A 24,514-nucleotide genomic window follows, 5' to 3' on the forward strand; every position below is an offset into this window, starting at 1 on the left:
CGTCGAGAACTCATCGAGCCCAATGAAAGCTTGTTATATGGGAGGGAAAAGAATCATAATGAACCTTGTAACATATTACTTGAGTAATTTTGCGATATTTATATAGCAATTCTCATGAAAACACGAAATAACCATTCTTAATCGATCTTTTTTTCTGTTTTTTTCCAGAACACAAAAGGAACTTATTTAGCTGACTAGAGGCACGTACTGCAGATGGCGCTCCTGTATCGTTTCACCAGAATTTGTGACCGTGCCAATACAGGAGTGTTCACCTTCATTGTTACGCGATCAGTGACAAGAGATTTACATCGAGATGCTACAACTAAAGAATTCATGTTTGGCTACCATCGATGGGTTGTTTCTTTCACAAGATCCGAGAAGATGATTGGAGTCTACCTCATACTCCGCGATCCTTCCCAGAATACGCGTTGTTATGTTGATTTAAACTTCATTCTTCTAAACAGAGAGCATTTCAGTAAGAACGAAGTCTACGGAGAGAAACAATGTCGATTTAATGCGGAGCAACCAGCCCATGGACCCACCAAATGGATTCTCATGAGTGAACTCAGCACCCGGAGGTTCGCTGACGAAAACGGAGAGTTTTTGATGGAGTTGGCACTCAGTAATGTACTAACAGTATTTGAGACCAACATTCGGGTTTCGCATCTACCATTTGGCTCCCATCATAGGCTTAACAACATAGAAAGTTCATTTTTCATTTTCGGAGGCTTTGAATGGAATGTTGGGATTCTTCCTCAGGGCACTCAGGACGGTAGTGAGACCGGAAACAGACCAAAAGTTCTTCTGAACAGGTTAACGGGTTTTGATCATCCTTGTCGTGTGCAGTATCGCATTGTTCTTGGAGATGGGGATAGGTTAGCAGACTCTGGATCTCTGGATCAAATTTCAGATCTTAATGGACGAGTTGGTGGATTCAATCTGAAGTGTTTGGTGTCGGACCTGCTGCGTAAAGGAATGCTTCGAGTGTACGTGGAAATGATTCGTACAAACACCATCAGTGAAGCGAAGGTTCCACAAATTCGAGATCCCAACTCCACTTCGAATTGCTACGACAGGGATAAACAAGGATGGTGCGTAGAGGCTGATCTAGAAGGCGAATTCCTAAAGTTGAAACTGTTTTGTTCTGATCTCCATCACATTCCACGGAACCATCTCCGGTATGTGTCCTGGAATGCCTACATCATTAGAAATCAACCGGGGTCCAAAGAGAAGAAGAATGTGCTCGTTCTCAATGCTCCACATTGTGGTTATTATATGCAAGATGGTATGGATATGGGCATCGTCATGGAAACTGATATTAAAGTCAGCGAGGTATGTATTTATTTTTTTACATTAATAAATATATAGATTATCCCTCCTTTCTTCCTTAGTGTACATTGTGCACGTGAACACTTCAGTCACGGATCGAAAAACAACCCAGGCTAGAATTGCATCCTAAACTTCGAAATCTTAAATCACTATTTGGCATTGTATTAGTTATTTAAAAATTTATATTAAAAATATAATATAATCTATACATACTTAAATTTATAAATACTAATATATAAAATAATATTTATTCAAATAAATTAATTATATTACAGATTAGTATTTGGAACATAGAAATAACACCATTTTAAAATTTCTATCATATTAATATATTTTCAGAGCAGATATCATATGGTTGTATAGAATCCAATACCCTTGGAGGGTAATGGATGGCAATGTTGTAGCCAATGAAGTTCTAACTGAGGCTCGGCTATTGCTGTTACCCTCCTGCCACGATCAGAGCTTTAATAGCTCAATAACATTTTATCCATACACTGTCCGCTACAGATAACGGGGAAGATGAAAAGCATTCTTGCTTCGCCCCTTTAAGCCAGTCCTTATAAGGATATAAGGATATGGTTGTATACAAATTTCAAGAATCAATCGACCGTGAGATGCGGTCGATTGGTTCATTAATGCCCTTGGAGGTAATGGATGGCAACAATGCAATGCTGTACCAATGAAGTTTAACTGAGGTTCGGCTGTTGCTGTTATCCCCTTGGGCGATGAGTTTTTGAGTTCGCTCTCTTAAGGTTTTTGCCTTAAGGAAGCACTTTGAGTCTCCGGAAAAAGTGTTCTCCGGCACGGCCCGCTGAGGGGCTTTGTCGGTGAATTATTTTTTTCGGAATTTGAGCGGTTCTGCTCAGTGGTCGGGGAGCCCGTCACTGAGTGGAACCAACGCTGAGATATGGACGGTCTTTCGCCCACTATGGAGTGGCCTAGAGATCGTTCGATTTTTTGAGATTTCACCTTTACTTACATAGTCGGTGATTGATTTTATATGAGATGCCCATATATAGGGTAACGGATGGCAATGCTGAACCAATGAAGTTTAACTGAGGTTCTGCTGTTGCTGTTATCCTGGGTTAATGAGTTCGCTCTTTTAGGTTTTGCCCTAAGGGAGCAATTGAGTTACCGGGGAAAGTGTTCTCCGGCACGGCCCGCTGAGGGGTACTTGCCGGTGAATTATTTTCTTCGGAATGAGCGGTTCTGCTCGGTGGTCGAGTTTCACTGAGTAGAACCAACGCGGAGATTTAGACGGTCTTTCGCCCACGAATGAGTGGCCTAGAGATTGTCCGATATTTTTGAGATATCACCTTTACTTAAACATACGGTGATTGATTAATACCCTTGGAGGGTAATGGATGGCAATGCTGTACCAATGATGTTTAACTGAGGTTCGGCTGTTGCTGTTACCCCCTTGGGAAAGTGTTCTCCGGCACGGCCCGCTGAGGGGCTTTGTCGGTGAATTATTTTCTTCGGAATTTGAGCGGTTGTGCTCGGTGGTGGGGGAGCCCGTCACTGAGTGGAACCAACGCTGAGATATGGACGGTCTTTCGCCCACTATGGAGTGGCCTAGAGATCGTCCGATTTTTTGAGATTTCACCTTAACATTGCTGTTACCTTCCTGCCATGATCAGAGCTCAATAACACCTTATCCCTACACTGTCCTCTGCAGATAACGGGGAAGATGAAAAGCATTCTTGCTTCGCCCCTTTAAGTGAATCCTTATAAGGATGGTTGTATACAATACGTTATACTGTATATGGATATATCATGTAATAATATATTTATTTAAACATTACCAGACGCAATGGTCATAGCAGAAATACACAAATTTTAATTTTTCATCATAAAAATTTATTATTATCGGTGTTAACGATAACTTATTCAAAAATATAAGCAAACTGCTGGAAACAAAATGAACCTTGCCGTATCCAGTTCGTTAGATCGACATCTACTCCCCCCCCCCCCACACACACACACTGCAGGCCAGTAGCGGGATTTAATTTTGAAATGGCACATACATCTAAATTCCTGATAAAAGTGGGGTAGTATTATTTACAAGGTCGGGACCGTGTTCATGTTCGATACTATAATCCCTTGTCAATCAGGAGTCTAATATTTGAAAATGTTCCGTGACTAATGTCTCATATTCTCACTTCAGTGCTGTCTGTTCAAAAGTCAAGGAGAACAACAGGACAATTCTGCCCGTGTTGTCCTATTGCCTGTGGATCCACGGGGAGCTTCACGTCAGGAAAGACCGCACCATTTAGATCCAAGGTTTAGGTATGCTTTTTTTTTTTTTGATACGCCATGGGTCATAAGAAACAATTGCAATGTGAAGACGGAATTTTAGACATGGACAAATTTCTACATGACCTAGTCCATCGGGCTGTGCCCAACGTCGCACAAAACGTATGGAGGTACGTTTTGTGCGTAATTCCCATTTCTGCTTCTACTTATATTGAGTGAACAAAGTTTTCGATAACCAGGGAAATAACACATCTCAGATGAAAATTAAAATTCCCATGCTTTTTTTAAATGGATTGTGGTGTGCTATACTCCACATTTACACGCATTTATTATATTATAATATATTCTAAAAATTTAATGCATAATTTAATAAACATTATGATAGAATACCAAAAAAGGTGTATTCCTAACATTTCAAAACTTCTTGCTCGTTACATGTATTTTTTTAACATCTAATAAATATTTAGAAATTATTAAGCTTGACATTAAATGTAATACTCGATTAAAAAAACAAAATAAAATGTAAATCATGTAGAAAAGTTGAGCAGAGATTTTATTTTGTGGATTTTATATAAATGTAGATAAAAATAGATTGTGTGTCGACATATTAAAATCGCTGTCATTCATAATTCTAAAAGCTGTGATTTTAGAATGCATTTGATTGTGCAATTTGTATCTGAGAGATGAGACATTCTTTTAGAAGTGGAAGTTAGGTCATTTATCATTATTTTCGATTTCTGTAAACCCAGTTCTGTCTTAAAAATTGCATTTGCGATTTCCTATTGATGTGCTTCCAGTTTCAAAATAATAGAAACACTCATTTGACTGAGCTTACTATACCAGAAGACCACTAACATAAGAGGAATGCAGTAATGCACACATAATAGCAGTTAATTACTGAACTAAGAGATCCGTGTTGGATACAGCTGATTGATGAGAGTTCCACTAGCAGCCGAAGATTATGATACAGATACCAAGTTAATGACAGAGAGCCAAGCTATATCGATCGATGGATAGAATTTGTCAGAGTAATTCCAGTGTTCGGTACATTAGTATTAGAAAGCGATACTCAAGTAGATTGGTTAGCAGTACGTCTGAGAGAAATGACAAAAAAAAAAAAAAAAGAAAGAAAGAAAGAAAGAAAGAAAACATAGGGTTTAGAAAGTGGAAAGAATTGGAAAGAAATCAATATTGGATAGTGGATGGATTTTACGTTACAAGAGTAGTTTATCAAAGAAGATAAAGTTGGACTAGAGTTCTCTAAAGTCCACGATTTTCACCATTTGCGGTATGAATGCAAAGAAGATCGATGGCAAAATGAATTAGCTCGACGAAGCTAAAACATTGCTGAGGCATCGAACGGTTCTCTTGGCAGCGTTATTAATTCGGATGTCAACAGTATGGTGTAGCATGTATGACGTGAGGTTAATGTTCCAGATCCATATCTTATTTTATTAATCTTAACTGTCTGTTCAATCATGTAGGTTAAGTCTTTTGCTTGACAGCTACACAAGAGTGGAATTGAGTCTGTGTAGGCGATGCAATCATAATTCTTTCTTCCTGCATTGCCACAGGAGAGTTCTTAGTTTGTTGCTCAAAAACTGTAATTCAAGTGATGACAATATCGGGAACTTAAACAAAAAAAGGATACTACGATATTTTTTTTCTTGATTTTAAAACGAAATGTACAGTCGCTGCATTCTGTAAAAGGGTTCAACGACCGAACCATTGTCATATAGTGAAGTTTGCGGATATCTCGCTAGAATAGAGATCTTCAATATTTTTTGACGTACCAGTCATTTGAACTATTATAGTTGAATAGTTCAAGGACCATTACCAAATCAGTAATCAATCCATTCTGCATTACATGTAGTGTGTGTGTGTGTCGGACAATATTCTTAATACGTGTATCGCTTATTTTCAAAAGATGGTGATGGAGATCATCATAGGTCTCTCTGGGAATAACAACTGAACTGAAATTTAGTTTTAAGATTTTACTCCCACTGGGAGGAGATTTTAAGTCCTCTAAGAGAAATGACGATGATATGTCGAACGTTGGTATATTCTTATAATTAGATCATCTAAAATATAAAATATAGCCAGAGATTATAAGTATGATGGTACATATCCGATGAATATTGATCTACTGATCTTAAAAATAAAAAATCCCTAAGGAAGACGTTCTATGTTCGATTCTAATGAACTGCCAGACCAACTTTTTCTAAGCCTATCTTGGATTGGTTCCAGAGTTAGTCGATCTCTGGTAAGTAAGTTTTTCTTTTTTCTCGCAAACGCGGATATTTTATCCCGCAACTTAGGAAAATCGGCCGTAGAACCCACACTATTTCAGTCAATAATATTGCGTTAGGAGTGGATACCATGTATCCACTCCTTTATTTTTCATTAAGATGATTTGTACCAATGTGATCATGAACTTCTTCAACCGGATTTATATGACAAAAAAAGTTTGGGATTGGAATGCACAAAACATTTTGGCAGAGAGCTGATTGAATATTCCTAAGACAGACATTAACCTCTTACTTAGAAAGAACTGATGGAATTTACACAGTAAAACTGTATTCATTCCACGAATGCTAGGAGTGCGTAGATTTATTTTTACTAACTACTGGTGGTTATGAAGAATAACAAATGAGGAATAAGAAGAATAATGAGTGGGATAAAGTAAATATCTAAATTTGTCTGACGCATTGAAACAAATGCGAATTTAGTAGTGTGTCGAAAGCAAACGATTGAATTTTAATCATAAAGCCAAACACCACAAAATGATAAGTAAGTGATAGCTTATTTTGCAGCGTTTAAATTTACTTATCCCTCTGTGAAGGATAAGTAAAATTACTTTTCTTATTTATACTGCAGAAATATAATTCGAGAATTATTTCTATGTCGTTTGATAATTTGCATCAATTTCATTTTAAAATTTGTTTATTGAGTTTATACACAAGTTTCTCATTGCTTTTTGGCTAAAAAATATCACGATTAGTGCGTTCAGTCCACTTCATTTAAATATGTTGTCAATAGAGTACACAGCAAGGTGCCTTTTGAATATCGCGAATCATATGGCAGTTTTATGATGTTTCCTGGGTCACGAATTTATTTGCCTGTTTTGAAGCTTGGTTTTCCAACATCTCTGCTTCTTTAAGGTTTCTATTTCCTGGAATTTGTTTCGACTCTTTTCTCTCAAGATGATCTTTCTTTAATGCTTCATTCCTCGCAAGTTTCTCTGACATTCAGGAATCGATTTCCTCTTTCGTTGACACTTTTGATAAACTATCTCAGATGTATCTATTTTAGTCCTTTCTCATTGCCCATCATATGCTTTATCTCACTTAGAGCACAAAGTAAAGTAAATAAATAAATACTGTTGGGCGTAAAAATGTATTAATTTAGAATATAATCAATACAATACACTTATGACGGTGGTCTGAAACGTTCTCGGTCTCGACCATAGATGGCAACACTATCAGCAAGATGATTTTTTTCCTAAGTTGGTACATCTGTCGTAAGCATCCATGTGAAATTGCAAGTCATTATATGAAGTAGTTTGTTTTATACATCTGTCTGAAGCAAAAGTGTTGTCTGTATCCTTTGAAATGGATAAAATGAAGTATCGTGCGGTTATACAATTCTTTTTTAAAAGAAGGTTTAACGCCAAACGAAATTCATTCGAAGTTCATAAAAGTTTATGAGCACTCGTCTTCTTCGTTTTCGACAATTAAGAAATGGGTTGCCGAGGTTAAACATGGCCGTACCAGTCTTAAAGATGACCCACGTGAAGGAGTCCAAAAAATTTAACCACACCAGAAATCATAAACTTTTATGAACTTCGAATGAATTTCTTTTCATTCGAAGTTGGATGACCGGCGAGTCAAAGTGCGTGAAATTGCTGAGACTATAGGCATTTCAAAAGAACGTGTAGGATATATTTTGCATGAAGAATCAAATGAAAAAGCTTTGTACAAGATGGGCGCCGACTTGCTCATGGCAGATCAAAAACGCACTCGCATGAAAATCTCTGAACAGTGCTTGGAACGTTTTAACAAGAATAAAACCGATTTTTGAGTTGATTTATTACTGTAGATGAGACTTGGATTCACCATTGCACACCAGAATCCAAACAGCAGTCAAAACAGTGGACAGAAGCCGGTTGTTCTGTGCCAAAAAAGACAAAGTCGGTTCCATCAGCAGGAAAGGTCATGGCATCGGTGTTTTGGGATTCTAAAGGCATTTTTTTTATTAATTATCTTGAAAAGGGTAAAACAATACCCGGGGAATATTATTCCGATCTTTTAACGAGATTAGACGAAAACATTGTAAGAAAAGACCTGGTTTGCAGAAGAAAAAAAAATCATCTTTCATCCGGACAATGCACCTGCCCACAAAGGTGTTTTGACAATGAGAAAATTAAGGGATCTGCACTATGAATTGTTGGAACATCCACCCTATTCCCCAGATTTGGCTCCTTCTGACTTCTATCTCTTCCCAAAACTAAAACTCTTCCTCGCTGGTCAGCATTTTTCTTCGAATCAAGATATGATTGCAGCTGCAGAGGGGTATTTTGCAGATCTTACTGAGAACCGCACCAGGAACGGGATAATGGCGCTGGAGCATTGCTGGAATAAATGTATTAATCTTAAGGGAGATTATGTTCAAAAATAAAAATAGTTTTAAAATTATAAATTTGTTTTTTCATTGTTAGGCCGAGAACTTTTCCGACCACCCTCGTATTACACGTCGAAAAAACCATGTTTATTGATAGTTCGATTTGCGTCAATTTATTTTGCATATATTAGAAGCTTTAGCGTCGTAGAATAGGGTATATATATATATAATCCTAATTGGGATGTAACTTATTCTACGACGCTAAAGCTTCTTCTAATATATGCAAAATAAATTGACGCAAATCGTAATTATCAATAAACATGGTTTTTCGACGTGTAATACGAGGGTGGTCGGAAAAGTTCTCGGCCTAACAATGAAAAAACAAATTTATAATTTTAAAACTATTTTTATTTTTGAACATAATCTCCCTTAAGATTAATACATTTATTCCAGCAATGCTCCAGCGCCATTATCCCGTCCCTGGTGCGGTTCTCAGTAAGATCTGCAAAATACCCCTCTACAGCTGCAATCATCTCTTTTATTCAGAAAGAAATGGAAGATCTTCTAGAGTGACAAAATAAATTAAGCAACAGGAATAGTGCATTCTCTCAACTCTTTGGATGTCAAGGAGATCCAGTGTGCCGTAACTTTTAGACTTGTGTTTGAAAATTAACTGAACAAAAAAGTCTGACAGTCAGTTTCGAGATGTCTGGGCTGTATGGAAGATATATATTCGAGTATTTTCTTCATCATCCATGGACTGATGAGGTTTATAACCGTAGGTGATTTGGAATGAATTTAACAGTGTAGTTATTAAAGAGCAAGGTAGATTTGAACGTCTAATGCTTGTTTCAGTAAAATATCTAAGAAATGGAACGCATATTGCTTCGCATCTTGACAGCGAGAATCTGGAATTGTTTTACACAATAGAAAACTACAACAAATGAAAAAGGTTGAAGAGTGTTTATGGATTGTTTGCTGAAACTTTTTCATACCATAATTGGTCAATATAGGAGACGTAGTGAGAAGTTAATTTCTATACGCCCCTTCTGTCTGTTCTTGTTGTTCTACAAATAGAAAACTATTCAGACAACTTGAAAATCAAGTAACTCGCGCGATCAACCACTAAACGAAGGAATATTTGATTGTACTTGGATTTTTCTTCTTGACAAAACAAAATATAAGTTTTACTTTCAAAACTACTTCAATGAGTGGACTTTCTAAGATTCATAAACCCAAAATTTCTCTCCCGCTATTGGGACAACCTGTATCAGGCCAATTATACGTTTCAATGTTCTTGTTGGACTTTACATGTTAGGCTCTCTGGATGGTATGAGGGATAATATATCCGAGTTATCAGGGAGAGGAAACTCTGCGATCACTGTATGAAACTTTGGGTCTCCAGTAAGCGGCAGTGATAGTCTTATGTCATCGCCGGTCATTTTTAGTCTATAACACTTCCAACTTTGTACATGCACGTTAAAAAGTGTGACAAAGATATGAAATTGATAGTATCAACAACTTATTTAACAATATAATAGATTCGAGATATTAGCCTTCTTCAAGAAGAAGAAGCTAATATCTATATCGCAAAATTAATTAATTTAGCAAGTTAATTTTGCAACTGGCCTAGTCGGTCGAGTAGAGTATTCGCTTTGCAACCAACAGATGGGTTCGAATCCCATGGCAGGCATATTGACGGGGAAGGGGGGGTCTGGAAAGTTCTGATAAACACACCTAGAACAAAATGATATTAAAGCAACTGATATAACCACAAGAAAGAACATACTAGGAGCAGCACAGTTATGAAGGTAACTTATGTTCTTATATTCTCGTCTGTTCTACCTTGTGGTTATATCAGTTACTTTAATATCATTTCGTTCTAGGAGCTTAACAGAACTTTCCCTACATCCCCGTAAATGTTAGCCTTTAGGCTGGAGATTCTTACTGTCCATCCACGATAAGGTGGAACTTTTTTTTTGTGAAACTTTTTATCACATAAAAAAGCTGATGCATTACTTAATAAATCTTTTTAAAAAATAAAAAAAATCGGCAGATTTTGCAAGAAAGGATAACAAAAATACCCATCATTGTCATTTTCTAGCCAAGTAGATAAAAAAAATTCGACTTTTGAAACTTTAAAAGTTTCTTTTATAATTGCTTCTGATTAGGGTTTCGCTAGCTTTATAGCTGTTTCCAAATGAAGCTCTTTCGAAACCAAAAGTACTAATAAAAGTACTAATACGGGTTTCTAGACAGAGCCTCTATAGAAGAAGCCAGTATCTTAACTTGCACAATACAAAGATAACCCATGCTGAAGGTTGTATTCTCGTAAACTATAGATCGTTTTAAAGGTCAATTTTTTTTTTACTTCGCTACAAAATAACAATGATTATAATTTTAATACATTTCATGTAAATAATAAAAATATTAAATTTTATTATTCTACTAAATAATTGTATATAACACATATTAACATTCATTAAATAATTATAAAAGCAACCTGTGCGTTCACCAACACGAATATATTATATTATACGATACATTCTCGCAGTGACGCACCCAAGATTTAATCGGGGCGGGGGGGGGCGAGTTGAATGGATAAAAATATTTTTAATACAATGAATTTGCATTAAAAATATTTTTATCCGTTCAACTAAAATTCGCTAAATTTCATTCATTCAATAAAATTTATTTAAAGAATAAAATCCAGTTTTCTTTTTACAAAGCTCTTGAATTATTTCAGTCGTGGTTACATTAATCTCTCTCTGTGTGTGTGTATATATATATATATAGCAAAGCCAGTCCGTTCAATCGTGATTGTGTCATGGTAGATCTTAAATAGGTTTTTAAAAGGCGTAAATTAGAAAATGACCTTTCACTGACACATGTTGTTACCGGAAGCGTTGCAAATATTTTTAATAAGTTATAGATGTTAGGATATATCATTTTGTCACACTTTGAAACTGCATCAACCGCATTTTTGCATGGAGCTATTGCAAACGGTTTTTCAAATTTCTTATACCACAACTTGAATTCGGCATTCAAAATTGCTGGATTTGTATAAGGCAAATCACCGGCATAAAATTCACACAACTGACGAAAATCTTCCATTGCACTTGCTGTTGGAGCATCTTTTCCATTTGGTAGAAGAGAAAAAAATATATTTCAAAATGTTGCAGTGCCGAGTGAAACGTTCATGAAGTTGAGTCAATATTTGGTCAATAAATGGAATGAAATAGTTCTCCTGAAATACTCTTCTACAGAATCGGCTGGAACATTTGACCTTAATGTTTGTTTTGATGAAGTCCTTGGCTTTTTAATGTCAATATTAAAATTATTGGCTTTTATCCATGCTTCATCGTAAATATCTTTAAATGAAGAATCTGGTGTTTCACGAACGGTATTTAATTGAACCACAACATCATCAACAAAATTTAGGGCAATTAAGAGATCACTGTCAGATTTTTTGCATTATTTTAGACAATGGTAAGGTGCACGCAAATATTTTTTGCAAGCTAAATAAAGATATTATCAATCTTAAAAGATATTATTATAATATTATAAACAACAAGGACGTCCTGTCTTTTAGGAGTATTGAAGCAATTGTGTACCTTTTCAATTATGCCAATGCAATTTCTTATTTGTCACAGATATAGCATTTCCAAGTGCCAAATTCAAAGTATGTGATGCACAATGAACATATAAAGCTTGTCGATATTATTATTACATAACATCTCCAGGTAGTCCAAAGGGCACCTACTCCACACCTCTCCGTCTTCACCAACCACAACTACAATCATCATCTACATCAACGCAATCACAAACATCCATCCCAACGGCGGGATTTGAACTCGCAGACTTTTGGCTGGAGAGTCGGCCAACCAGGATGGATATATAGATAAAAAATAATATTTTGTGGATAAAAATTAAAACAAAGTTTTAATTTTTATTAAACAAATAAATAAAATGATATAATTATGTTACTATTTACTTTTAATGAGATGGAGGAGCTTCTCGACCTTGCAGAGTTGCTGGATATCTGGCTCAATATTGGTCAACTTCAGTCGAAGATCGGCACACACACTAAAATGAATTCTGTATTTTGTTTTTATTTGAAGGGGCGATGAAAATCGTTTCTCGCAAAGATAGGTTGTAGAAAACTGCATGACGATTTTCAACTTCTTCAAATAATTCGGGAAATTCACTTCTCACTGAAGGCGAGATCCAGAATCGAGCCAAACCACGATCACGGAATTGCATTTTAAGCCCGCTGTCACTTGAAAGCTCAAATTAGCTGCTCTTTTTCGATAACGAAAGGGCGTTCTCGTGACTGCAAGCTTGAAATGGATCGTGAAATCACAGAAAGTTCTTATAAAAAGTTATTCGGAAAATGTTTCCAAATTCTGTTTCAGAGTTTTGAGGTGGACACGAACCCTTTCCCAGCGGTTAAATTCTAAACTAAGAAGTTTCGGGGCCCTATACAAAATAACGAATTGTATTTACCTTTTGAATACTATCCGGTGAAGCTCCAAATCTCCCCGTCCCTTTCATCACGCGTTCGTAATCAGACTACTGTTGATATTGACTTTATATACACATTCAAACCTGTAAACAATTGTTGAATAATAACATAATAATGTAGACATAATTACCGTAAAGGAAGAGAAGTCACAAAAACAGAAAAATGTTCCTACAAAATAACCAAACTGTATTTACCTTTAAATGCGATCCACTGGTCGAGTGTCCAGCAAATCTTTCCTTTTGTTCAGCTTATTAATATTATCCCATTGCAACTAATGAGAATTCTATGTTTCTGTGGATTCGTTACAGACCTCTTTCTCTTCAGAAACTACACACAAACTATCATTACAAACTCGTTTTGTATTATCACTGTCATCCGAGATATTTTTCCGTTTAAAGAAGGTACCAATGTACTTATCCATAATTGAAATACCGTACTTACTCGTATATAACTCTCACCCCTGATTTTACTTTTCGAAAAAAAGAAATTAAATAGTTTCACATTTACTTCGTACATGAAAAAAAGCTGAAACACGTTCAGAGCAGAGCGATAGTAACTTGCTCCAATGGTAAACAACACGCCCTCCCCCCACTAGCCACTAAATTGCAGAGGCAAGAAAAACAAGTACTTTTATTATGTCAGTAAATAAGGTATAAGCAGTCTGTGTAATATATTTCTCAACAAATAGTGCAATTAGATACAACTGGGATAAAAACGACTAATTAATAAATCACATGTCCCCTCATACAGAAACTATGCTGTATATATAGACTCAAGCAAAACCATATGTTGCACCGGCAAACACAGTATCTAACTAAAAACTATTGTTATTTAATTAGATTGTGTAAGTTCTCTCGGCAGCAATAAAATTCAACCGAAAGTGTTAAAATTCGTAAAAGTGTTAAAACTAAGATTATATATATATATATATATATATTAGTGAATGCTGTTATGGCAGTTTCACATATTATTGGAATTCGGTTGAAGAGAGTTAGCATTTCAACTCAATTGTCAGCTTGCTTTTCGCGAGATTTCCGAAAAATATATAAATACCAGCTGGACAACTGGAGTTAACTCACAACACATTTTGTCTAAGTATTACTTAGCACTTCTGAAGATATATTGAGCCTTGGGTTGAAGGAGAAAAACCTTCAACAAAAAAATAAAAATCAATAAACAACAAGCAATTGGTTGAAATGTGGTCATGTGGATGACACATGTTCACTTCAAATCTGACAAAACAGCAAGGGAAGGTGGAAGCAATAAAACCATATTGTTTTTCACTTCACCCATCTTTTATTACTCGTCATTCTGCCGCTACAAATTAAATAGCGGCAGAATGTTCATGGAATGAACATTTTTTTTTTTTTTGAGTATTCATTTTATTTTAATAAAATTTACTTACTCATTCAATTTTAATTTATTTCGTTTGGATAATTAAAATATATAGATTTATTTGGTTAATTTTAGCCCTGTGGACCGCCTGTTCCATCGTCGCGGACCATCTGTGGGTCGCGGATCATAGGTTGAGAAACATGCTATAGGGTTCTCTCACCTTATGTGACTCATAATTCATAAGCATTTTTGAAATAGAAGACATGACACAACATAAATAAAAAATTAATTTTAATTAGGTATACTTATTAACAAAATGCTTATTAATTTTAATAAGTATTTTGGAAAATTTTCTAGTGTTTTTTAACTTTTTTTGAGGGGGGAGGGGGAAGGGCCCCTTGGCCCCCTCCCTGGGTGCGCCACTACGTTCTCGATTTATCCGCCTCAGATTTAGCAGACGCAATTTTCTTTTGGGGTAATCCATTTGTTCACTTGGTGGCAAACATATAAGTCTGGTATGTAAATAAATATGCCATAATATCTGTATACTGTTAATTTAAATTGTAGCAATAATATTTGACTTAAAGGAATCATAAAAATACTAAAAATACCTTGAGAACTCAAACCGGAAGTGAGTAACGTGCATACGTTACTCACTTATGTACTTCCCATCATATGAATGTCAGAAAGTACTGCTGTCATTGGGCATGATACCGCGAGTATAGCGGATTTGTATGCATATGTTAACACCGCATTTAATTTGTTCTACGTCACAATTTTTAAATTAATCTATGATGGACTGAAAAAAAGGAAAAGAGCACATTTGCTAATAAAATAGAAATTATGACTGACTGATAAATTAAAACCTGGAGTTTATATCATGCGTGATTGTAAAGAATATGGTAAGAAGAAGCAAACTGTGTCATGTTCGCAAAGCTCAAGATCAGTTAAAAAGTTAAAAACAATATAAACGATTAATGTAATGATTATGTATTGTCTAACGAAATAGCTATCATGCGATGTACGTATAATAAAGGTCATATGTGTGAATGTTTGCAAGCAAACGTTCACGGACTTCTGGTTTCAAAATAGACGGCATTTTATGGATTTTCTTGTTTAGAGGCATTTTCGAGTTTTCTCTTCCCCAGTAGATCCGTTAAAATGTGGTACGCTATTTCGTTCACTAGCAATGGCAAACAATTTGCTTTTATTCGGCATGAGCACTAATTGAGTAATAAATAATGGATAAATAATCAACAAATGAATAAATATGAAAGAATAAGTTTGATGTATACACTGCTTGGAAAGAAGTTAACGGGCACCGTAGTGCGAGGAATAAACAGCCATGGCGCCCACCTTAATAAGATGTGGGGATTCCTTTCGCTGCGATTTGTATGCAACTGCAGCAATCCTACGGGGCATACTTCCCACAAGGGGTTGATAACAATCAGTGTGAATTTTGGGCCATTCTTCCTATTGACATTTAATGAGGTCCTGGACTGTTGTGGGGAAGTCGTTCCTTGACCTCACCCAATGCTCCAGTTCGTCCCACAGATGTTCAATAGGGTTCTGTGCAGGCCAGTCAAGTGTGGTGACGTTCGTGTCCACAAACCACGCAGCTGATGTCTTGCTGAAAGAGACAATGGTCAGTTCCACCATACAAAGTAGGAAGCATTGCATTATCCAGAATGTTCAGATACCGCTTCTAGTTCAATGTTCGTGGCACCACAAACAGAGGTCTGAGGCCAAACCGTGAAAAACAGGACCATACCATCACACCGCCACCTCCGGACTTCATAGATGGGATTACTCACTCTGGTAAAAGACATTCACCGGGCATCCGCCATATCCACACATCGGTAGGGGGTGTAGCGTGATTCGTACTCCATGACACAGCTTTCCAAGCTTCCACGTTCCACTTTACATACTCTTTGCACTGAAGACGTCGCTGCAAGTTGGTTCAGGGGTTCAGGTAATGTGGGGCTTGCACATTGGGGTCAACATGGAAACCCATGTTGTGAGCCTTGGTTCTGAATGTTGTTGAGAAATCTGTGTTCCAGTCGATGTCCGGAACTCCGCTTTCAACGTGTCGGCCAACGAATGGAAGTTTTTACATAATATCCTTTAGTAGCACCCTACGGTAACGTTCGGTAAGTGGTGGTTTGCTCACTGCGGGTTGCACACGCCTGCGCTTCCATCTCAGAATGGAATCACTGATCGTTGACCAGGGATGGTTCAATTTGTCAACAATCTGACAAACAGATAGGCCTGCGACATGACATCCTATCACAACGCCTCTTTCAAGCTCCCTCAGTTCCCTTCTTGCAGCCATTTCACAAGGACACAGTTGCACTGACTTTGGAGCATTATACTCTTCCAATGTACAGGGTGTTCGGGATAAATTTGACAGTTTCGTAAGGAAAAAGAAAATCTTCTTTGTATCTATTAAATTTAATGAATTGACAAAAAAACATTACAGGCAGAGTTAATTACAATACTATCAACAAGATTTACTCAAAATAACCACCATTAGCATCGATCACAGCTTCAATTCTGCTTCGGAATCTCGAACAAGCTGATGCTACAGTCTCCCTGGGAAGGGCCGCAAAAACTGTTTTAATTTTATCCATTAACTGGGCTTTTGTATTACTGGAAGTGCGATTGGTGTCTTTTTCAACTGCGCCCCATACAAAATAATCCATGGGGTTAAGGTCTGGGGAGTTTGGAGGCCAAACATTTGGACTGGTGAAGTCGTAGAAATTTTCAGACAACCATTTTTGGCTTTTCCCAGAGGTGTGGCAAGGGGCCGAATCCTGCTGCCATACATACGGCCTACCATTGGCTACCCTTGTTATCCAGGGCTTGACTACAGTTAGCAACTCCACGAACAAAGCCCGAATTCCAATGCCAGGGTTCTTCAACACCTGTTCCTGCAGATTTGCGAGGAATTCTGCTGTACGAACGCAATCAGATCGTCTGCTAGGGATCTTTCTTCTTGCTACATCCTCGTAGTCACCATTGCAAGTCTCTAGTTCATGCCTGATTGTTTTTACTGTATTCAGGGAGCATTGGGCAGCAGTCGTAATATCCTTATTTTGATGGCGGGCACGAATCATCATGATACAAGTTATTCTCTTCCATGATTCAGGTGGGTTCCAGCTATCCATCCTTTCTGACATCTTGTATATGAATGAAGAAGGGTCCAAACTTTTAAATGAAGAGAAGTGTGTGTTAATACATGTAACTTACGGAAAAATATAATTAATTATAAATATGTCAAATTTATCCCGAACACCCTCTATATCGTTTACAAACACGTTACTCGTTACATGGCACGATGCACCTTGCCAATCATCTACCACTCTCCACGCAAAAACTACTTCCCACATCTTTCTTATACATACAGCTTCCAGTAATGACCTCTTGTTCTGTCTGTCTCCGCCCATTTCATCTGGTAATAAACCCTTACTAAGGTGTATGTCTCAATCATCCCACCTCCTTCTCCTCTCTACTAAACTTTGCAATTATTCCCTCAATCTATTCTCATATTCAAAATTCCAGAGACTAGAAATCACTCGTGGATCCTTTCCAACTTCTCTTCATCCTTCTGAAATCCAAATATGTGGACAGTAATCACATTCAATCTGATCAAAATCTTATACAATGGTATCATAATATCCTTACTCCTACACGTTGGTGTCCTCCGCATCATTGCCATAATCTGCTAGGTTGCCCTCACAAATTTAGCGAAATATATCCGAAATTTTAGGTCCGTATCCGCCGTCACTCCCAGATCCCTCATCTCTTCCACCTCCTCTATGATATTCCCACCATTCTTAAACTCTCCATTCCATCTTTGCTTCTCAATTTTAAAACTTTTCACTCTGCAACATTAAACTGTAATCCCAATCGCTTATCTATTCAACCAATACATTCAAGTCCTCTTGCAAAACATCTGTTCTACTCCTCATAGTTCTCAACTTTGTATCATCTGTATATCACCTACATGTCATCACATCATCTGCAATTAACTACATATTATCATTCAAACATTTCCCAATATCATTAATTTACAAGCTAAACAGGAATGGCCCCATAATAGACCCTTCAGGCATATCACTGTTGACTTTTCTCATCTAGGATACTATTCCATGTCAAACAGCTCAACTCCAATCCAGCACACTAATCTACTGTTCTGCCCTAATCTGTTTCAATTTAATTATCTGCTTGTCATGTGTTATCTGTCAAAGTCATTTGCAATATCTAAATATATCACTGTGTATGCTTCTCCATTGCCCAATGCATTTGTCACTTTGGTATAATAATAAGTGCTAAAACACGATATTTCTTTAGCAAACTCATGATATTCATCAAAGAGAATGCTGCCATTGTCAACCAGATTCTGAATGTTGGTCCCCACTAATCTCTCTAACACTTTAACCACAATCCCCAAACACACAGATTGGCCTATAATTTGAAGTTTTTGAGTCTTACCATTTCCCTTATGAAGTGAATCAATTGTGCCTTTTTTTTCATTCCTTTGGAACTTGGCCTATTTTAAGATTCTTGTTAAAAAGATGCGTCAAAGCTGTTAACTCCTTGAAGTATTCCTTCAAAACACACGGTAATATATCGTCAAGTCCTACAGCCTTATTGACATCATGTTTAATCCAATTCCTCATATAATTCCATCTCACTCATCATTAGTGGCTCCTCCCTTCCTACTGCTCTCAACTGCTTCATGATATTATCTTCACGAGGAAGAAATACCTTCATGAATTATTCATTTAACACCACACTATATCATCTTCAATATTTTCATTCAACCATTTTCACTAACCAGCATCATCTTCTCATGTTCATTTTTTCTTCTACTGGCCACGTATCGAAAGAACACCCCGGGAATTTTTTTTCTTTCGCCTTATTAGCTAACTGCTGTTAATACCTCACTTTTGCTACCCTTTCCAAACGATTCACCTTCCTCACCTATTCTTTCTACTCCTCATGCTAATGATTATTACCACTCATCTTGTGCTATCTGCATAATTTCTTCTAAATTGCATGTCATATCTCTTAATTCATCCATTTCACACCTGCCTTATTTATTAACCTACTGACGTTTTGGAATGGGTAGCAATTCTACACCCCTGTCTCAGACGTAAACGCTGTTCGCACTTCCTTCGTCACTGCAATCCATTCATGTCCACTCATACACCCACCATCCGCACTTCTTACACAATGTCTCTCTGTCTACCTTCACTCTCCTGTCTGTTTTGTGTTCTCTTGCACTCCCCTTCACCCATACCACTCACAAGGTCTCCTACCCTACTATTCTGCTCTTTCATACTGCCTATATAACTATGATATAATTATATTAAAAAATTTTTATGAGTACGAATTAATAATTATAATATATATTGTATCAATATTGCTATAAATATTATTTATATTATTATATATCATTCATTGATTATTTATTTATTGTACGTTATTTATTATTTAAAGGATTATATTTTTATAAAAAATAATTATTATAGTTATGCAAGAACACCAATTAATTAATAATTAAAAATGATAAAAGGCATAATGGATGAAGAATGGTACAAAAACGAGTACATTTATACAAATTTAAACAACTACAGTTGTTTGAATTTGTATAAATTTGATTTTAGAAAAAAATTTTAATATTAAAATTGGTTTTTATTTAAAATAATTGTTGTGTATTGTCACAAATATTTTTCTTCAGTACTGCCATAAAGCTTAAAGCATATTCCAGAAAAATGTTTATGTATTTTCAACTCCTTCCCGTTTTATTTCATGGAATCTGCATCATTCAAGTGTCTATTTTAAAGCTTTGGGATATGGTAGAAGTAGCATAACAGTTACTTTAAGAGAATATGACTGAGATAATATTTATGTTATGTTTTGTCAAATTCTAAATGTAAGATCCAAATTTGCAAATGCCATATATGCTGCAGTTTATGCATGAAATATCATGACTTGCTTTTCTGTATATTGGCAAAAAGGCGTCCTACCAACTGACACCACAGTTTCCCTAAGTATCTTGCAACCGAAATCACATTCTCTAAAGGCCATATACCTTCTTACATTATAAAGTGAAATCACTTCCTAAAGATGTTTCGACTTTTAATTGAGGAAGTTGGCTCAGTAAAAACCCATTACCCAGTAAGAACCCATTACCCTATGAGGTTAATCTTAACCTCATAGGGTAATGTTCCAAACGATTCAGTTCTTACAATATAGTTAATGCTATTGATAATAAGAAATAATTTCGTTGTATTATAATTATAAACAAAACCACCAAAACTTATAATATATTATAAGTTTTGGTGGTTTTGAAGTTGAAAGAATGATAGTTCTTTTTAATCGGATATCATTTGCTACTGTTTCCGAGAATGAAGAAAGTGCCTTTTCTATGTTGCTAATGAAATCAATCCTTGGAATATGATCTGGAACGATAGCGAAGTTGAAACCTTTCTTTAATATCAGATTCCGGTTTTGATAATGTGTAGTCCGAAAGATTGAAAATAGCTTTTTCATCCGGGAGACTCGGTCTTGAGTTGTATTTGCTTTCGTAAAGTCTATCGAATTTTTTAATTTGCGATTTTTTACTGGTTAGAAAAATCTTTACTAACTATTTTGAATCATGCGGTCAAGAATATTCCAAACGTTTCCATCTACGCTGTTAGAGATGTCTTCGAAGAGTTCTAAGCATTTTAGGTTTATTTTACTAAGTACAAATCTGACGTGCTGAATTCTTTCACGAAGTAAAGCCAAAGATGTCTTAAAGTAATTCCGTTTCGCTCTTATTGATTTTATTTGGTCTTTACTAGTTAAAAACTTGGGAACGATATTGAACTGTACATCTTTTTAAGAAGGTTAGATGGTTTAACATTCTCGCTTTTTTACATTTCAGTTTTTCAAAAGAACGTACCTTATGTTTTGTATAGCCATCGAGTCTGTTCATTATTGTTTTGTATTTGGTCACATAACATAAAACTTGAGTTTTTTTCCTTTGGTTTATTCGTTGACCATATATTAATAAAAGATATACACAAATTGACAACAAGTTTCACCAGCTATTCTGTCTGGCTTCTTCGGGATAAGTATGACAGTACAATAACGTTTACTAGTAAAAAAAAGGAGAAGAATGGAGTAACACAGTCGAATAAATTAAAATTAAAACTGAAACGCGTAACATCACAAGCATGGAGCGTGGTGTCTCGGTCACTGTTTATTGAGCGCGTTGTATAGTTTTTAGCGAAATGAAATTCTGGTAAGCTAAGTGAATTTATTAGGCTTTTCCAGATGTCTTTCAGAATCATCCTTGACTCTGACCGTGGCTTCTTTGAAGTTTCTACATCGAAAATCTTCTTCTATATAAGGCATGGAGCTGTTATCCCAATCGATGGCGTGGTTAGAGATCGAGAAGTGATGGGCTAATCCTGAAGTGTCTGTTCTATTGTTGTTCACGTCTCTTATATGTTCTTTTTTTCGAATTTCCAGGCTTCTTGATGTTTGTCCTATGTAATTTAATCCACAGGAACATGGGATGTTGTATACACCTGCGTATTTAAAGAAGGCATTAATATCCTCAGGCGATCTTAAAATGCGGCGTATAGTTTTGACAGGTTTGAGAGCAACTCTGACGTTGAAAGACTTCATGAGTTTGACTATTTTTGTTGAAACTGAGCCTGCATAAGGGATGACGATGTGTATTGCGTGACGTGAGGTCGTTGCTGTGGAGGGTTCCTATGAAGAATCTTTTTGATTATATTTTTTGGGTAACCGTTGTTTACTAGTGTTTGAGAAATGAGAGTGAGTTCATCAAGGAGATCTTTTTTTTTCTGAGATAATATTGGTCGCTCTATTTTTAAGCATATGTATTATGCTGAGCTTTTGCGCAATATGGTGAGACGACTCGAAGTGCAGGTAACCTCCAGTGTCTGTAGGTTTTCGATAGATTGTGAGCTGGATTTCTCCATTCTCTTGTCACGCAATATACATCATCTATCGTCATCCCTTATGCAGGCTCAGTTTCAACAAAAATAGCCAAACTCATGAAGTCTTTCAACGTCAGAGTTTCTCTCAAATCTGTCAAAACTATATGCCACATTTTAAGATCTCCTAAAGACATTAATACCTTCTTCAAATACGCAGGTATTTCCTCCTCGGAAACAGTAGCAAATGATATCCGATTAAAAATAATTTCGTTATTTTTAAAATATTACAAAATTAATTACAAAAATATATTGCAAAAATAATTTCGTCATTTTTGTAAGTCCACAAATCAAAAGTCATCAATTTCTACTAAATTTTATAAAAAATTAAATGGTGTTTTTACTTTATTTTAATTATAGTTTCAATTTTCAAATATTTAAAAACTATTTTGTTATTTTCAGAATTACTTTATAAAAGAATTATATATATTTTAATCCCATTATAAGCAAGATGTAGTTTTTTTATATATTTTTCAAAACTGAATCGTTTGAAACACTTAAAAAAATAATTACAGTCGCAATGTGATGAATACAAATATATATATATATATATATATATATATATATATATATATATATATATTATGACAATATTTCCTGTATATATGTTCAGATACTATTTTAAAAAATGTCCAAGAAACAACAACGAAAGAAACCTTTCTTAACAAAGATTTCAATGTTCTTCATTTATTATCAAAATCAAAGAAACCTTATCTAAAAGATTGTAAATAAAAATAAAGTTTATTTGAATTCATTGCAGCACGGGCTTTGTTCTCCCCCCCCCTCCCTATTTTCTTTTCTTTCTTTTTTTTTTTTTTTTTGTAATCAAGACTAGAACGGAGAATGAAAATTGTTCTCGCGATATGACTTCATAAGATTAAATCGACAGTCACATTCACAATCGCCAAGCTAGACGATGTTTCGTAACTATTTTGATCACAATTTTCGAAAGATGTTTCCGTTTTTAGAGAATACAAATGCAGCATCTCCATAAAATCAAGTGATAACTTCATCGCTTTCATCAAGAGTCGCAGTAAAACGAGATAAGAAAAGAAAGCTTCATTCAAACGTGAAATAGAAGAAAGGAATGAAAGATGAAGGTAGAGCAACTATCGGGAAAAAACACTTTTTTGTTTGCTTGCAATTTTATGCCAAGGAAGTGAAGAACGAGGGGAAATTTTACGGTTGTCTAATTTCAGTATGCATATTACGAATCGCTGTATTCATAAAGAACTGCGTGCCACCGTTGATAGAAATAAACGGAGGAAATAAATTTGAAAGTTCTCAGATTTTTCATTTTGGTGTGTGTGTGTGTGCGTCAGGAAGATTGGGAAATGATAAGAAGCCGAACCATTTCTTTCTATTATAATAATGAACTGGTTCAATTTGTTCCCGTTCGTAAACGTTTTTTAATCCTATCTATTCATAGCATACAGCAGTTCACACATACGGAACTCACTTCAGAATTAAACTCAGTGTTCATCTGAATTCAATTGAATCCAAATTACATTGAGATTTAAGACTCATCTTCATGTAACAATGGAACTCTGGCTTTTTTCAAGCCTAATTTGGTGGTAGCTTCGTATTCACAATCTAATTTATGTATGTTAACTGCTTTCGTTGGGGATAATTTGCTTTAAAAGAAGAATAATTGTGCTATTTCTGTGTAGCTTTGAAACGATCTCAAAATTTCTTATAATTTGAATGACTTGTACTGTAGCTATACTAAGTTTATATCCATCATAAGCTTCAAGATCATATAAAAGGATAACATCAGTGTATGGAGTAGGGGGGGGATTTGTATCATATTTGTCAATTACGTGTGTTCAGCGGCAGTTTGCTTGTCTCGCTTAACCATTCAGCCATGAAAAGAACTTTATGTGCGTTTTCATAGCCGAATAGTTACGACACACACACACACACACACACACACACACACACACACACACACACACACACACACACACACACACACACACACACACACACACACACACACACACACACACACACACACACACACACACACCTAGGGAAAGAAGCGTAGGTTAAAATAAAAGAAGCGAGAACAATTTATTACATCGTTTCCTGAGGTGAGGATAAATTATCCTGGTTTCAACAGACAGGCTAACTATCTCTTGAAACAGACACAAATGACATACTTTGCACATTATAGGATTAAGGATTGATAATGCCCTCCTGGAAAGTCTGCTATATTAAGAAAATCAAGTTAGCAAGAGGTAGTAGAGTTTCCCCCCTTCGGGAAACTTCGGTTCTTCATCCCACATACAGGTAATTCGGCCGTAAGAACACACGCAACTTACAATAAAAACTGTTGTTGTTGTTGATGGTGGTGGTGGGCGGAAGATGGTGTTATGTGGAGTTGGAGAATTAAGTAACAGAGACAGTGAGTTGTGTGTAGTGGAGT

The 24,514-nt window shown here is 36.0% G+C and overlaps 1 protein-coding gene across 1 annotated transcript in view; it reads left to right on the forward strand.

Moving 5' to 3' along the window:
- Window positions 1-213: 213 nt before the first annotated feature.
- Window positions 214-24,514, forward strand: part of LOC150103152 (uncharacterized) — a 46,246-nt gene continuing 21,945 nt past the window's right edge. The window contains exon 1 of the mRNA XM_090398024.1: window positions 214-1,332. Within this exon, the coding sequence (XP_090254150.1) occupies window positions 214-1,332 (1,119 nt within the window). The remainder of the gene's footprint in view (window positions 1,333-24,514) is intronic.

Source organism: Typopeltis vanoorti, chromosome 9 (assembly GCF_054136105.1).
Source record: "Typopeltis vanoorti isolate ZY-2024b chromosome 9, IOZ_Tvanoo_1.0, whole genome shotgun sequence".
NCBI lineage: Eukaryota > Metazoa > Arthropoda > Arachnida > Uropygi > Thelyphonidae > Typopeltis > Typopeltis vanoorti.